The following is a 17,078-nucleotide window of genomic DNA, read 5'->3' on the forward strand; positions in this document are numbered from 1 at the left end:
AAGAAGCTGGAGAGGTCCACGTGGGCTTGAGGCCACCACCAGAGTTATCATAGAATAGATACAGTTGGGAAAGACCTTCACATCACCTGGCCCAAACATCCCCTACCACCAATGTCACCCACTGAACCCTTTCCCCAAGCACCACGTCCAGCCTCTCCTCAAGCACCCCCAGGGACGGTGACTCCACCACCTCCCCGGGCAACCCGTCCCAGTGCCTGACTGCTCTTTCTGAGCAGAAATGTCTCCTCACTGCCAACCTGAACCTCCCCTGAGGCCTCCCCTGAGCCTCCCCTTCCCCAGCCCAAACTGCCCCAGCTCCCTCAGCCGCCCCTCACAGGGCATGTGCCCCAGGCCCCTCACAGCCCTGCTCTGGGCACACAGGTGAGGTGACACAGGCAGCACCCACTGCCACAGCAACGGGGCGTCGGGTTTGTCGGGGTCAGCAGGGAGCCCACACAGGCACAGCAGCTGCTTCAGAAAAACTTAAAATCACTTTTTTTTTTTTTTTTTTTTAACACAGTGATTTATTCAGGTTGGTGCCTGACACTGGCTGGTGTTGGGGACCTGCGGGACAAGCTTCAGTGAAGGCAACAGAGCTGCTATGGATGTAACACTGTTTATTTTCGTTTTTTGTGTGCATTTTGTATTTGTGTGTGTTTTATACGTGTGTTTTGCACGTTATATACACATTATTGTGTGTTTACACGCAGATACCCGTGTATTTTCGCACCGAGGCCGGCCGCCTGATGGTGCTCTGAGCGCCTTCGCGCCGCCGGGCAGCCGCTGGGAGCCACCGCCGGACCCCGGACCCGCAGGGGGAGTCCCACGGCCCCGTCCCTATCCCGGCCCGGGTCGCTATCGCGGCCCCGCTCCCTATCGCGCTCCCTCTCGTATCGCGGTCGCTATCGCGCCCCGCCCGGCGCTGCCCAGCTGTGGCGGCCGGGCGCCGTCTGAGGGGACAGCGGGGGTGGCGCTGAGGGAGGGGAAGGGGGGCGGGGCCTCGCTCGGACGCAGCCTTCCGATTGGAGGCCCCGCCGGCCAAGCCCCGCCCCGCCGCGCCGCGCGCCCAATGGGCGAGGGCGGCGCGCGGAGCCACCGCGAGAGTTGCGCTGAAGCTGGCGCCGCCATCTTGGAGTCGGGAGAGGCCGCGTCCCGTCGCCGTCCCTCTCGGAGGGGGTAGGGGAGGGGGGGGGGGGTGGGCAGGATGGCGGCGCGGCGCTGAGCTGAGCTGCCGGCGGCCGCGGGCCCCTCCTCGCCCCGCGGCGGGGCGGCGGGGGCGGCAGAATGGTGCAGTCGTGTTCCGCCTACCGCTGCCGGAACCGATACGACAAAGAGAAGCCCATCTCCTTCCACAAGTGAGGAGCGGGGCGGGGCGGGGCGGGGCGGGGCCTCCTGACGCGACGCGAGGGGCGGGGCGGGGCGGGGCGCAACGGTCGCCGGCGGCCGTTGGTGGGGGGGGGGAGGGAGGGGGGAGTCCTGACAGAAAATGCAGGGGGGGGCTGGGAGCCCCTGAGGGAGGCCGATCTGATGGCGCCCCGCCGCCGCCCGCAGGTTCCCCCTGACGAGGCCGGACCTGTGCAAGAAGTGGGAGGCGGCCGTGAAGAGGAAGAACTTCAAGCCCACCAAGTACAGCAGCATCTGCTCCGAGCACTTCACGCCCGACTGCTTCAAGAGGGAGTGCAACAACAAGCTGCTGAAGGAGAACGCCGTGCCCACCATATTCTGCTACACCGAGCCCAACGAGAAGGTAACGCCGGGGCTGCCGCGGGGTGCCACGAGGTGCTCGTGGTGCTCAGGGGGTCTCACAGAGCCCTCGGTGACACCTGTAAGCCGTGCTTTGCTCTCCGATGCAAGCCTCAACTTCTGTCCCCAAACTTCAGCTGCAGTTGGCCATAGCTGCAAATCAATTATCCTTTCTCCCTTGCAGGCGTAATAAATGCAAGCTGAAAGCTACGAGGTTGGTTTCCAAAAAGGACACCACGTAGCAGGTTTCTTCCCGCTCTGCGGCAGAGGAAGGAGAGAATGGACGTGATAGGTCTAGGGCTGAAAGACCGCCAAGGGATGAGCTGCTTAAATAAAAACCAGGGTTGTGCTTGTTTGATTTTTTTTGTTGTTGATGTTTTTGTGTGTAACGCTGGATTTATTGCAGAAATGAAAAGGGAACGTATCTGGAAAGTGACAAGTGGAAAATAGGCGAGAGAACGTAAGCGCAAGGTATATAGAAAGACAGACAAGTTCCAGGTACACACAGCTGTACTAAGTTCTGTTGTGCTCCTCTTCCCTGTAATCTGAATAACATGTTCTCGCCGTCACTTGTTTGCAAAGCTTCCTGCAGTCTGAAAGCCGAATGGGTATACAGGGTAACCTACGAAAATACCATCCGTGCACCAGGGTTAATGGTGAGCCACATTCTCCATTTCATTATGGTGTCTGGCTCTACGAAAGCACAAAGGGATGCCTTTTAATTGCGGAGAAGGGTGTAGTGGGATTTCTGTTTGTCTCACAGCAACTTTCAGTGACCTGTCACTTCCCTTCAAGACATTACATAGTATCAGAGAAGGATACTACTAGTGTTTGCTGTTCTTTGGAATTGAATTCACACTGTTTTTGAAATACAGCTTTTTATCTGCTTCATTATGAAGTTTGAAATAGTTTATGTATTTTTTTTTCCTTTGGAGAACCATTTATTGGCTATGAGAATTGATTATAATTCACTTGTGACATGCCAGCGATATGAACGATCAGTTCTCTGCCGTATGTTGTAACAATAATGACATATTTATAAAGATAGCACGTGCTGTATGAACTGCAGGTAGATGCCTCTGTGAATTCAGCTGTCTGGCAACAATGCGATTTCTTTTGTTTGTGCTTCCAACGGGGGTGAATTTCTCTCTGCATGTTATGTGTTCAACAAGGCCAAGTGCCAGGTCCTGCACCTGGGGCACAACAACCCCAAGCAGAGCTACAGGCTGGGAGATGAGTGGTTGGAGAGCTGCCTGGCAGAGAAGGACCTGGGAGTGATGGTGGATAGTCGGCTGAATATGAGCCAGCAGTGTGCTCAGGTGGCCAAGAAGGCCAACAGCATCCTGGCTTGCATAAGAAGCAGTGTGGCCAGCAGGGCTAGGGAGGTGATCGTCCCCCTGTACTCAGCTCTGGTGAGGCCGCACCTCGAGTACTGTGTTCAGTTTTGGGCCCCTCGCTACAAGAAGGACATGGAGGTGCTTGAGCGGGTCCAGAGAAGGGCGACAAAGCTGGTGAGGGGCCTGGAGAACAAGTCCTACGAGGAGCGGCTGAGGGAGCTGGGCTTGTTCAGCCTGGAGAAGAGGAGGCTCAGGGGCGACCTTATCGCTCTCTATGGGTACCTCAAGGGAGGCTGTAGTGAGGTGGGGGTTGGTCTGTTCTCCCACATGCCTGGTGACAGGACGAGGGGGAATGGGCTTAAGTTGAGCCAGGGGAGTTTTAGGTTAGATGTTAGGAAGAACTTCTTCACTGAAAGGGTTGCGAGGCATTGGAACAGGCTGCCCAGGGAAGTGGTGGAGTCACCATCCCTGGAAGTCTTCAAAAGACGCTTAGATGTAGAGCTTAGGGATATGGTTTAGTGGAGGACTGTTAGTGTTAGGTCAGAGGCTGGACTGGGTGATCTTGGAGGTCTCTTCCAACCTAGATGACTCTGATTCTGTGTTTGACCTGTAAGTTTCTTAGCAGAGAAGTTTGAAAGTGATTGTTGACAGGGTCAAGCTTTTTAGAATGCAGGTATGTGAATTAGATAGGCACACCGGTAGCAGCAGTTTCTTTTAATTGAGAAATTAAACTGAAAGTAGGCTGGTTTTGTACTTTAAAGTGATCGGTAGTACCTGAGCACTAATGAAACTTCCCTTCAATACCAAATGCAAAACTGCCTTCTCAGTTCCTTTCTGCCATGTACTGTATGTGGTTTGTACCAGAATAACATGTATATTAGCTCTCCCTAGCCCCCCTTTCGAGTGCTGTTTTTTATGTTAAGTCAAGGAACTTAATGACGTGGATCTCACAGTCTGATGAGGGGGATGGACAGTGGCTCTAATACTGAACATTGTGAATGCCTTTGGTCTTTGTGCTTTTATTTGTAGTAATAACGTTGGAGATAGGTAGTTACAAAATTGGTTTCGGTGCCTCTTTCACTGAGAACTTTTTTTTTTTTTTTAAAACAGTAATATTCTGGCTGTTCTGTTTGAACAGTTCTTTTTTAATCATTGTGTGCACAGAAGCATTTGTGAATTAAAATATGTTCCTTTGGGGCAGAAAGAATCTGATTTCTCTGCTCTGTCCTCCGTTCAAGCAGTGAGAGGTCTGTGCTGTCATGAACCATGCAAGTGTGCCTATCAAGAGCAGCACGATAAAGACTGCAGTTTCCTGTGGGGTTGAGCTCATCTGCTGTTCTGCTGCTGCCAGGAGGGAGAGCTGGGCTTCTCCCTTCTCTGTCCAGTCTGCCAGCCATGCTCCTACTCTCCCTCTGCCTGTATACCAGCTCAGGTGTAGCCCATACCTCTCATTGCATGGCTCTGACTTCAGTAAAGGACAGAGCTCTCCTGTAGCCATGGTGGGAGAGTGAGTAGCTTCCTGTCATCTTAGCAAATGGCTGTTTTAGCTAAGGGTAAGTAGCAGAGCTGGGAGAGCTGCTTTGCTTGAAGAGCTGTTTGTTTTGGCTCGTTATATCTCTTGAAACCAATCCCATGTGCTGCAGTACCAAAACAGCGATACAGCCTTCTCCAGCTGTTAAGAGGCAGGTCTTGCTGTGTCAACCTTCTCTGCTCTGCCAGCTTATCAACCTCCCTCAGTGAGATAATTCTTATTTTACTTCAACAGAAGGTTATCCACTTCTGCTCTGCTCCTGTCTAAATTAGCGGGCAAGTTCAAAGTACGTTATGGTAAGGTGCAGTAGAAAGAAGGGGGGCGAAGGGGAGTGGGATGGCCGTGATGAGTTACCAGGTCAGCTGAGCTCCGTTTCATGGAACTACATCCTGCATTCTCAGCTAATCCTAGATACGTAGTTGAGCTAAGCATTCAAAAGTGATGGTGGTTTATAGGTTCTCCAGTTTCTGACTTGTTTGAGACATCAAGGACTTGAGCTTAAAAGAGTGTTGGAAACTGTGCTGCTTAAAACACCTCCAGTTCAGAAGCCATACAAAAACGGGCCCGGAACTGTTGGCCAGTTTTGAAAATGTAGGCCTTGGAGTTCTTATAGTTAACTTCAGTCATGGTTGTTGGTATTATACTGGAGCAGGAGTAATGGAATTGCGTTGTAAACAGTGTTAAACATACAAATGTACTTTTCTTGTCTTTTTTTTTTTTTTAGCCTGAAGAATTTCCAGAACAGCCAGAAGATCCACTACCGCCTCCACCACCACCACCACCTCCGCCGCCACCACCACCGCCACCACCACCAGCAGCTTCTGTGTTACTGCCCTCTCCATCAACTCCTTCCTTCCATTTAGCTCAAATAGATGCCAGATTTGTAGATCCAAGTATTGGATTATTGATGCCTCCTCTGCAGACCCCTAGCAATCTTGCAGTTTTTTGTGATCACAATTATACCGTAGAGGATACAGTTCATCAGCGAAAAAGAATTCAGCAGCTGGAGGAGCAAGTTGAAAAACTGCGAAAGAAGCTCAAGACTGCGCAACAGCGATGCCGGCGTCAGGAAAGACAAATTGAAAAACTGAGGGAGATTGTTCAGTTTCAGAAGGAAAAAGACATACTGTCAGGAAAAGGCTATGTGATTCTGCCCAATGACTATTTTGAAGTTGTAGAAGTACCTGCCTAACAGTCATGAACGTCAGCTTTCACTCTGCTAGGCCAGGACGTTTAGTTTAAAAACTAAATGCTCTCTAATTCTGTGTGAGACTCTCCAGAATTCTAAACCAGTAAATGTTATAGGGAGGACACCACACTTTTTTTCTTCATTTTCACTTCAGTTCGATATGTTTTTAATATACGGAAAATGCAAGCATCTCAGGATTAGAATATGCATTTAGTTTATGAAATCTGAACTGCTTTACAAAAGGAAAGGATGCAGGGTTAAAATGCACTTAAAATCTGTACAATTTTTATTTTTTATTTTTAACAATGGCTGTCTTATGCTTACACGGGATGGGAACTGAATGTGGCTGAGAGTGAAATCGAGGTTGTCGTATACTTGGCGCAAAACTTTGTCAAGGCATTTAATATTGGCTTAGGTGATCCCCAGGAAGTAGTTTTCTTTGGTTTCAGGAGGAGCGGAATTAGGCCAGCTCAGAATACCTGCAAGCGCTGCCTTGTGTAGAAAAAGGTAAGTTACATATTTCAGCCTGGGAAACTTCCAACCTCAGCTTGTTATGCCTTCAAAGCACTGCAAAAAGTCTTAATTCCTGGATCCCTTTTGGTGAGGTTTGTAAATGAGCCTTTTCTTTTGGAGTAGCATATACCAACGCGTGTGTGAGAGAGAAGGGGATATTTCCTTAGCGTAGCTAACTGGAGCTGTAGAGGATTTTGTTCTGAGGGTACTTACAAGCCCTGCTGAAACACAGTACTGCACTGAATGTGCATATTACCAGATTGCTGGCAGGATCAAGAAGGTGGTATCCTGTTTAGGGTGACTGCTTTCCAAAAGTGCCCTAACAATACACAGTCGTCCCCAGCATGCTGGAGTATGCCACTCCCATAAGCACTGTCACGGGTGGAATGTTGTCCTTGACTTCGGAAGTTTTGGTCTTAGCTTGCATCTCAAATATGTTTGTAGCTTCATGAAATGAAGAAATTTGTTTTTCCTTGTCTGGGGTGCTGGACTCTTTCTGCTTTAATTACAGCATACTCTAGTTTTCTTTTTCCCCTTCTTTTTCTTTCTTTCTTTCTTTCTTTTTTTTTTTTTTTTTTTTTTTTCCCTTCCCCAGAAGGCATCCACCACTGGGCAGATATGGAATTAGACTTCAAGAATTGCTTGGTGCTAGACTGGTTTTTAATATCTCAAATGCTGCTGCCTCTCCTTCAGCCTTATTAAGAGCCTTTCTAAAAATGAATTTAACATTCAGTGCAGCAGTTTGCACTTACTGTCCAATAATTTGTTTAGTCAACAAACTCATTCAAAATCAGAGAACGACATCATGCTAACGTTATTGTAGCCTTCACAGCTGAAATTCCCTGACATAATAGACATGAGGGGAATGACTCTTCTCCATCCATCTCAAACCTGTGTGTAGTGTGAAATCTAGCTCTGGTGTTAATCAAGCCTTGTTCATGATGGCTTAAAAAACTTCCCTTAATATTCTGTTAGCATGACATTCTGAAATGTTTAGAACCAGTCTTGATACTTCTGACCTCACTCACGCTGTGTATCTACTTTCCCTGCCATTTCATATACTTAAAATGAACAAAAATTGCTGATGCATCCTTTTGTGTACATTTATTATTCCTGATTAAAAATAAAAAAGCAAATGGTGTGTTAGATTTTTAACTGCTCTCTCTCCTCTGTTCCCAGGACTTTGTCAAATCTATCTTTACATTTTCTGTCTTTTTATAGAGCAGTTTCCTTGTTTAGATGCTTATTTTAATTTTTTAATTTTTATTTTTTTTGGTGGTGTTTCTGAGTCTTTGCTGTTACTTCTTATATTTAAAACTGAAAAAGCACAAATTCAAAAATTGACAAGGAAAAGAAGCTTAAAGAAGTGTTGCTATACAGTTGGCAGTTGTGGCCACGTAGTGAATTGTTTCCATTTTGTCTGCAAAATGCCACTTCTGACACAAGGGCAGGGCCGGATGCAGGGGACGGGGAGAAGTCCTCTCCTCTGGCTGCAATGAGCCATTACCTTGTGGCAACTACTTTTGCAAATGTAAAAGTGACATCTTGCTCTTAACTTTCAGCTTTGCTTCCTTCCACCCCAGCCAAGGATTCCCATCTCCAACAAATTCACACTCTGGGAAACGTGTCATTGTGGCAGAAAACACTTTCTGCAAGTGTTTTCTTTTATAACCCTTCAGAAAAGCAACACAGCAAAAGAAGTAGCTAGTAAGGTAAGAGTGAGGCGTACTGAGAGATTCTTGTTTCCTCTACAAGGTGCAGTGCTGCTAGGGCTAGGTGTGTTGCGGGCTGTCAATACCACAGAGCTATGAAGTGTAAAAACAGCTGGCACTAAAACAACCAATTGACTCTCAGCAGCTGATCTTTCTCCACCTGTCATTCTGCTGCAATTTCTAATTGTTAGCAAAGTTCCTTCTTTTTTTTTTTTTTTTTTTTCCTTCTTTTTTTTAGTGTGATTTACTGTGTTCACACAATCAGCTGTGCAAAGGTACTGTGTCACTTCCTGTATGTATTGGCCACAACTGCTATCTGCATATAGCAGCAGTTTCGTTAGCATCTCCGAAAAATACAATTGGGAGTTAAAAAGAAGAAGTGAGAATGTAAGATGTCAAAGGCTTTTGTGAGTGGTGTCTGTCCAACTGCAGGTGAAATAGCTAATAATTGTTTAAATGCCTGTGGCTGCATTCTGCTGAAGACCGTTCTGTAAAGGAAACAACCTGAGGAGGTTTGCTGGCAGTTGTCGGAATTGTCCCATCCTTAAAATCTGGACAGAGAGATCTCTTGACATGGACTGATGTTACGACAGGCAGAACATCAGCGCTGCTTCTGAAAAGAGAAGTGCCTGCTTACGTGCTTCCCTCCATGTGCCCCAATTTATTCTAGTAGAGTCTATCTGAGCTGTATGTAGCATTTAAATTTTTCTCCTTTTTAAAGTATGATATTTCCCTGTGTAATTGGGTTATTCAGCAGCCTATTGTAGAATGCTGTGTGGACCCTGTGTTTTAAGGGAGGTAGGGGGGGGAGTAAGAGAATGGTTGGGTTATTGCTCCTCACACTGAGGGAATCCTTCATTGCTGAGTTTCTTTCTCCTCTACTTCCCATCACTGCTTTGTCTCTGTTGTCATTAGAATGGTCTTAAAAACTTCCGTCATGCTGAGATTTCATTTGCTTTCAGCACTATGTAGGGTAAACCTAGGCAGACTGCCTGATATGAATTTTGAAGTTGTACAGCTGAATAAAATACAAAAGAAATCCCAGTCTGAATGTAGGAAAAAGGAAAGCCAAGTAGCTCCTTGGGTAAAACTAAAACTGCAACTCCAGTTTCTAAATCCATTTCAAAGGACTGCTCCTGTCCCATGCGTCTTTGGAGCAAGGCAGTTACTCGTAGTCAGCCTTTTTGGTTCCTTTCCTGAGATCTGTTGTAGGTTTTTAGTCTATAGGCTATTCTGTCTCCTGGCGGCTCACACCTTTGTCTGTCTCTGGCAGGATGGAAAGGGGTCTTTTGAGCTGCTGCCTGATTTTAACAACTAAAATACAATCTGCCCAAGAACATTGATGCTCGTGCTGTGTCACAACCGCAAGTTTAGGAATGTTACCCCCTGCTGTGTTAAACACAGCAGTTTATTTGCCATACCTTAGCCACGATAACGTCTGACTGGTAAATGAGAGACAGCAAAACAGAATAGATACATGATTCAAGAGAGATCCTGATAGTAATCACTATTACAGATTTCCTTTTGTGCCTGTCTGATATTTTCAACAGAAATTGTCTCTTCTTACAGGGATCTCCTTTTGAACTAACCACAGCATTTTATTGCTCAAATCGGACAGAAAGCCTTGACACAGATCAAAGGAGTTTAAAAGTGTGTGTGGGGAAAAAATGTGTAGCAAAATTGTTTGATACACCGTGTAATTCTAGGAGCAGCTTACGAAAGAAAGTCATCTTCAATCTTCCGAAGAAGTCAAAGGAAACATTTAAAGCGGATATTCAGAAGGAAATTTTCAAGGACTTCTCCTGTGAATAGACATATTATATTGTCATAATTAAATCTCTCCACACTCCTGCCCCTGTTGATTCATTTAACATTGAGTATCAAGGCTTTTATTGCCTGTAGCTCAAAATGATCTATTATTTCTCCTGTAGCTGCCTCCTCACACTGTACAGGGAGGAAAGACCTGTAAAGCCTGGGCTCACGTTTGGACCTCTGAAAAAGTGATAGTCATCTGCATCTTAAATTGGGTCTAGTTAAATTGGACCTATGAAAAAGTCTTGCAGTTAGGCTAGTCTCTACAGTTTTAATTCAGAGAGGGGCTTGAATGGAGTAGGCAAGCTTCTAAATTCCTTTCAGGCTTCAGTGGATGTGGCTATTAAAATTTCAAGGTCTATGACTGTACTAGCGACCTACAGATGAATCAAATCTTCAGTGTTTGAGCATGTGAAAGATATGTGATTTCCTGTTGGGAAAGCTTCAGTCCAGTGACCGGTGACGGGTAATCCAGAAAAAGGAGGTCTTGCCTCCAGCAGTGGTGTCCTCTTTCACCTTGGACTCACTTATGGCCCTCCTGTCAGAGACCAATACTCTCTGGCCAGGTTCTTCCAGATGTTCCAAACAAGAAGGGTATAAAGTTTCATACCATGCTTATCTATTTGAAGATACTTGACATTACACAGGACTTAGACTTAGTCTTTAGGACTTAGAATGCTATGGCAATATGCTGACATCAAGACACTAGCACAGTATAGCGGCTGTATATGGTGGAATCACAACATAAATGTGATTTCCATTACTTCTTTCTATATGCTCACCATCACAATGCCAGGTGTCCCTAATCTCCAGGACGAAATACATGTGTGAAAGGTAGCTTAGACCAGCTGCTCTCTTCAAAGTGCGTATCATGAGTTCTTTAGTTCTTACATGAAGGCTGCTTATGCAGTTTGACAACCCAGTAGTACAGCTGTATATCTAAAGCAAAGGTTACTGTCCGGTTCCCTTTGTGTTGAGATATTTTCAGCTTTTCTTATGAAAGTTGGTGGTTATTCTTTACATTCTTCCCTGCGTTCATTGTTCTTACTCATCTCCTCTGAACCTTATCTGCAGCAGTTTGCTATTCAGTCACCCCTCACCTCCCACCCCCATCTCTTCTCAGGACTGTCCTCACACGTCTTCTGCAGAAAGAATTTGCAGGCTTTAGGTGCTTTACAGTCTGGACCTGCTCGGAAAGGAAAGAATTTTCAGAGGTGACTTTTTTTTTTTTTTTTTTTTTTTGGTTAAAGAGGAAGTGACCTTTTACTGGGCTTGAAAAATCCCAAGATTTCTGCCTGCATTTCAGGTTTCTGCTAATAACTACGATAACACCTGTCAATCAGAAAGGGAAGCTTCAATATACCCGATTTGACAGCCTTCTCTCTCTCCCTTTTTCTCTCCCTCCCTCCAGGAGTCATTTCCAAATAAAGAGAGATCTATCTGTGGTGTCATGTCAGAGGTCTGAAAATCAATTTATTTTTCAAGAACCTGAAATTCTGCCATCTATACATTCAGTTCTTACTTTTTGAGTCCAGAGGAGAAAATCTATTAGTTTTCTTTGACTGACAAGGGACTGAAATTGCTCAGAGTTTATTTATGTGTTCAGCATGTTGGAAAAATGGGCAGATCCTACTCTACAGGTACTACCCCAGGGAAATCTAATGGTCGTGGATAATAGGACACGTTTATCCCCCAAAGCGAAAGCACATGTGGACATTTCACCTTGAGGAACTTCAGATATTTGTAAGTAACCTCTTAAAAAAACACACACACAAACCACAAGTGTAGTATCACTGGAGTTATCTTCCTTTGATACTGCCATCTGTTGACAAAATTAAATTTCCTGGTGACACCAAATCAAAACCAGCCTCTGTCAACACTTTTGCTCTGGGCCACAGGAGAAATCACTGGCTTACACAAGCAGTAGGTGGCAGTGGCCTTGCTCCTGTCTCACAGCACAGTCACTACAAAGCCTTGTGATCACGCTGTCTGCAGAAAACACCATCTGTGTGATATGACTGTAGAAGTAAGAGCTCTCTCCCCACTAAAAGATCTCTCTATTAACAGGTCAGAACCATTTTTCTTGTTGTGGATGTTACTTTCACCATCTTTTTCTTGTCTGCCTTGGCTTGCACCCCTGTGGTATTGCTCTCCTTGTATCCCTAAGTTAAGGTCCATCTAGGTTGTTCAATTAATACTGTCGGAAGTTAAGCAGCCCTCAGCAGCTCAGCACTAGGATATTCAGGACGTGAGACAGTAACCTCTTACTACGTGCTGGTACCTCTTACTGTTGCATACTACAAAATGTGCCAGAGAGATGAAAATGCAAAGCACTGTTGCAAACAGCACTGGTAGAAAAAGCATGTCTCAGATGAAGACTGCTTTGGGTTTAGGGATGAGGAGGCTTAATTGTTGTGATAGATTTCACTCTCCTGCCTTTCAAGCTGAGCTAACATACCTGTTTACTTCTACTCTGCTTTGGCTTTTGATTCCTGTATGTGACTGCTGGGTTTGCAAAGAGAAATGCTCATTTAGGATAGGTGGAGCAGTGAGCTCAGGTACACCCCCTGATTCTCAGAGGAGCCGAGAGCTTTCTGGGCAACGTGTTCACCACTGGCATAACTTTCCTCACGCAGAAACCTACAGAGAAAGCCCTGCCTATGCAGCAGTGCTGAAAGCCTGACCAAAGAGTTTGGGGAAAACCTTGCTGAATCCCGTGGGGCCGGGATTTCTTCTCTGTATCGTTGAAAATTGTGTCATTGGAAAGCCCAGCATGGTTTTTCGTATCAGTATCACTGGAAAGTCCACCATGGTTTTTCCCGTCAGTATCACTGGAAAGTCCACCTTGGCTTTTCTCATCAGCGTCACTGGAAAACCCACCGTGCCTCTTCTCATTGGCCCCGTGTCGATGAGGGAGCAGCGGGGCAGCACCTCTGTCTGCAGCGAGAAGCAGCAGAGCCTTTCTCCACCTCCAGAGTCACAAAGCCACGCGTGGCCCCAGCTGTCCCCTGAAAAGCAGGCGTTTGCCCATGATGTCACAAGGGGACAGCGCTGCGGCGAGGCCACAACAAAGCAACACCCGCCCGGCTGGGGAGAAGATGGTCACCCTCAGCAAGTAAGGTGTCTGACAACATTCACAGCCCGATGGTCATCCCCACTACCCACAGAGGAACAAAACCCTGAAGTGCCACCGGTGGCGGGCTGCTGCAACCTTAGGTTTGCTCCTTTCTGTTCTGTCGGTGGTCTGAAGCCTCCGGAGCTAGCGTGTCGTGGTCTGTGGGCTCGCTGAGGAGGCCTCCTGGAGCCTCTCTGCTGGCTGACTGAAAAGTCAGGCACGCTGTACTGAAAGCAAGTGTGAGGAGACACCCCACTGAGGGCAAATGTGGGTGATAACGTGCTGTAGGACCCTGGTGACAGCAGCCTGGTTTGTGCGGTTAGGCCCTGAGGTGGTTAAAAGGCGATTAGTGGCCTTTGCAGAGTTCAGGTCAGTGGCTTGTGCTCTGCAAGCCCTCCAAGAGCCATGGTAAGTTGTCTGCTGGCACCTGCTCCTGTCACCTGGGGGTGTTTTCTTACACTAGGTGACAGAGTAATGTCACCTAGACATTACTCTGTAAGAAAACTGGCTTCAGGATCTGCATTTAACATTCTCAGTTAGAAACCTGACAGTGCCTGTGCCTGAACCAGATAAAATGCAAGCCCAAAATATGATGCAGCTGTTCAAAATGATGGTCCTGTCTATCTTATCTCTTTGGTTCTTACCTGTAAGCGTTTCCATTTAACCTTAAGAAATCACTGGAAAGAATAAATATTATTCCTTATGAATTGTTTGACATTAATCCATCTCATATGGACTCAACACAGCAGGGAAAAAGTCTCACAGCCCCTTTCAAACCATCGGGTAGACTTCAGAATTGCATTGGGCTGAAGTGAGCCCTGCTGTGACGGGACCTGGGGATGACAGAAGGAAGTCAGAGGGATGTATTAAAAGCAGAACCGCTCACAAACTCCCCCAGCACTGTTTCCCAGGGACACACTGACTCTGTGGTCCTGGTTTGGGGTAACCGCTGTGACAGAGATGAGGCCTTGTCTGCTGTTTGGGTGCTACCAGAAGAGTTTCTCCTCTTTAACCAGGGATGATTCAATCAGAAATGCATGCACTTTATAGGACCTGTCCCCTTTCACGTGGGAGTCCTGACTGCTATGAGGAAATTCCCACTTTCTAAGATTTTTGACTGTAAAGTAGCTGAGCTTCAACGAGTAGGAGAACTTTGCTCTTGGTGTGCCGTGGCCTACAAAGTGTGAGTCCAGGCTAGAGTCCAACCTAGAGTCCAGACCTTTTTCTTCCTGGATGAGAGCTGAAGCCATCAGATACCATGCAAAAGATACCATATCTCAAACATGAGGTGTCTTGCTCATAGGAGGACTAAATGGCCTGGATCCTAACTTAAGTGGGCCTGGCCACTGTTTGGAGATGGAGTGTTTCTAAGTAGGGCAGGCTTGCTTTCCCTTTGCAGCTCTTCAGAAGAGTTTCTTTGAAGCTCTTCTCATGTCAGGGGTCATGAGAAATAGGTTCCCCCCTTCCCTTCCCTTCCCTTCCCTTCCCTTCCCTTCCCTTCCCTTCCCTTCCCTTCCCTTCCCTTCCCTTCCCTTCCCTTCCCTTCCCTTCCCTTCCCTTCCCTTCCCTTCCCTTCCCTTCCCTTCCCTTCCCTTCCCTTCCCTTCCCTTCCCTTCCCTTCCCTTCCCTTCCCTTCCCTTCCCTTCCCTTCCCTTCCCTTCCCTTCCCTTCCCTTCCCTTCCCTTCCCTTCCCTTCCCTTCCCTTCCCTTCCCTTCCCTTCCCTTCCCTTCCCTTCCCTTCCCTTCCCTCTGTTTCTGAAGGCTAATGGTGAAGACACAGACATCTGTCTGGCAGCTCCCTGGCACATGTTAAGGAACTGCGTTTCTCAGTCCCTGAGTTTCAGCCACTGAATGTGGCTGAAATGTTCGATGCTGAGGTGTTTTGTTGCATTTTCTGTGAAAATATTAGCTTTAAATATATATATATATATAAAAAAAAAAAAAAGAGAGAGAGAGAGAGAACAAAATGTTTTATTGAAACTCTGGATGGTAGAGCAACCCATCGTACAAAAATTTGACTCTGAGGACTATGTTCATGAAACACAATTTGATAAGGCTATTGTGTGCTTGCAAATGAGATAGAATATGTATCTTTTTTTTTTTTTTTTTTTGGACGTAGATGCAAATTCTAATACACGTGCTGAAAATGCATGCGATGGAGACCTTGTGAACCATGGAAATAAGGATCTTTTTGTAATCCAAGCAGGTAGCAAGAAGCATGGAGCAAGAGAGGAAAATGCACAACAGCAATTGTATGTCTTTTTAATGAAACATCAAGAAAAAAGCCACAAGCACCAGAAAAACAACATCCAGTAGTGTAATAAAGCAAGAGACTGAGGAAAACGAGCCTCCTAGCAATTCCAGCATTTCTAGATGATATGTTGCAGTTTCATATTTTAGGCAACCAGGGAATTACCATCTGACTGTATCAAAATAACACCTCTAAAGCTAAAAAGAGGAATCCTCGTGTGAATCTTGTGTGCATATGTGGATCTTCAAAGCAACCATCTCTGTTAGCCCAGGAGAAGATCATGACAAGCAAGGGCCCTCAAATGCAGGCGGGAGCAGAGCCCGTGGACCTAGCCACCTTCATCTCAGGCAGAACTTCGTAATTTCTGACCAAATATCTTATTTCAGTGTGGTATCTTCAGGAGAACCTCCCAGCCTGCCCCACCAGACACAGCAAAGCACAGCATGGCAGCAGCTCCGAAAACAGGCTCAGCAGGCTACCATCATTCAGGCTGCATGGCGAGGCTATCGAGTCCGGAGAGAGCTGGATGAAATGCACAAAGCTGCTGTCAAGATTCAGGCAGCTTACCGAGGCTACCGGACGCAGCAGGAGTTGCCCCTTGGGTTTTATGATTGCTTTGGGGATGAAAAGCTGGCGTTAGATCAGACAAGGACAGAAGAAGAGAGGGTGGTGTCTCTCCCTGGGGCGTCTGGAGCCTTGGAGTGCTACATGTTCCTTGGTGAGGGCTCCCAGGCATCGGGAACGTCCACGGGACACGAGGGGCCAACAGCTCCATGCAGGGACACACATGACCCTGGCACTGTTGTTATTCCCAGAGCAGTTGTCTGTAAGCCAGCATTTTCTCCCATGCCAAGCAGTGTTCTGGTCCTAGGTAACAGTTTACCTGCCTGTGAAGTCTTCCCAGCCTTGACAGCTGAACAGCAAGTCCAGGATGCTGCAGATAGCACTTGGGCTGCAAAGAGAGAGCATCAAAGCCCAGAAGAGCTGGATAAAACGGAGAGACAAGCTGCGAAAACAGCAGAGCAGGGCCAGGTCTTGGTTTACAGCTACCAGCTCAGAACAAACAGCTGTGAAGAGTGCCACGTGTCAGAGATACGCAGCATCACCGCCACGCAGGAATCGTCCCCAAAGCCCCAAGATACGGCGCCCTGCCCCGAACAAGGCTTCACTGTACGCCTGGAGATGAAAAAGGAAAGCAAAGCGACTAAGGCAGGAGGCAAAGGGCCATCTATAAGAAACGTTGATGTGCGTGCAGTGGTGAGGAGCCCACCAGCCTCCTGGAGCTCCTCGATGTCCCTCCGCATGTCCAGCCCCAGCGGGACGGTGGAAGGCTCTGCGCGGGACGCGGGCAGAGGCCGGCTGTGCGGGCTGTACACCGTGCACAGGCACGGGGCATCACAGCCTTCGCACATCCACATCCACCTGCACGTGGTGGGAGCGGAGGCAGGAGGCAGCTGGCCATGACAGGGAAGCGCTGAGGAGACCCGGGACTGAAACACCTTCCATAAAACCTCATCCTGCACCCGCACAGCCTGGTGGAGCTGGAGAGGGGAGGGGGGTGCCGCGCTGGTGGCCCCCGGCACGGGCTCACAGCACACGGGGATTTGCACAGCGAATCCCACAGCACGCAGTGGGGCCGGGCAGCCGAGCCACGACCCCTCTGGGATCCCCAAAACCCCTCGGGACCCCTGGGGACCCCCCGGGCCCCCCCGGGACCTGCGCCCGACGGCTGCGCTGCCTCCTCCTGCCGGGGAGCGGAGCTGCGGCCGCACGGGAGGGAGGCAGGAAAACGCCTGAACGGGAGAACGGGCAGGGAGAGGGGAAAGGAAATTATTTTCCCCAAAATACGGAGGAAAGCGGCGGCGGTGAGGGGGC

The 17,078-nt window shown here is 47.7% G+C and overlaps 1 protein-coding gene across 10 annotated transcripts; it reads left to right on the forward strand.

Annotated features, from left to right (window-relative positions):
- Positions 1-634: 634 nt before the first annotated feature.
- On the forward strand, positions 635-17,023 carry THAP1 (THAP domain containing 1). Of its 10 annotated transcripts, none has more exons than XR_014319367.1 (5): positions 635-1,355; positions 1,552-1,747; positions 5,336-6,307; positions 7,876-8,025; positions 9,732-10,098. XR_014319367.1 is itself a non-coding variant. In XM_082783514.1 (3 exons), exons 1-3 carry the CDS (start codon positions 1,285-1,287, stop codon positions 5,801-5,803), a joined length of 735 nt encoding a protein of 244 aa, XP_082639640.1. In that variant the 5' UTR covers positions 635-1,284; the 3' UTR covers positions 5,804-7,830. The 10 variants fall into 10 exon arrangements, 5 of the variants coding, with proteins under 5 accessions (XP_082639640.1, XP_082639637.1, XP_082639638.1 ...); XR_014319369.1 differs by lacking the exon at positions 9,732-10,098 and adding an exon at positions 9,595-9,726; XR_014319366.1 differs by lacking the exons at positions 7,876-8,025; positions 9,732-10,098 and adding an exon at positions 12,474-13,306.
- Positions 17,024-17,078: the final 55 nt, after the last annotated feature.

The sequence above is a fragment of the Aythya marila genome, assembly GCF_965140915.1.
Source record: "Aythya marila genome assembly, chromosome: Z".
Taxonomy (NCBI): domain Eukaryota; kingdom Metazoa; phylum Chordata; class Aves; order Anseriformes; family Anatidae; genus Aythya; species Aythya marila.

Bases quoted from the DNA above. Each gene is read 5' to 3' on its own strand.
- THAP1 (XM_082783511.1), top strand. From the start codon at position 15,438: ATGTGGATCTTCAAAGCAACCATCTCTGTTAGCCCAGGAGAAGATCAT.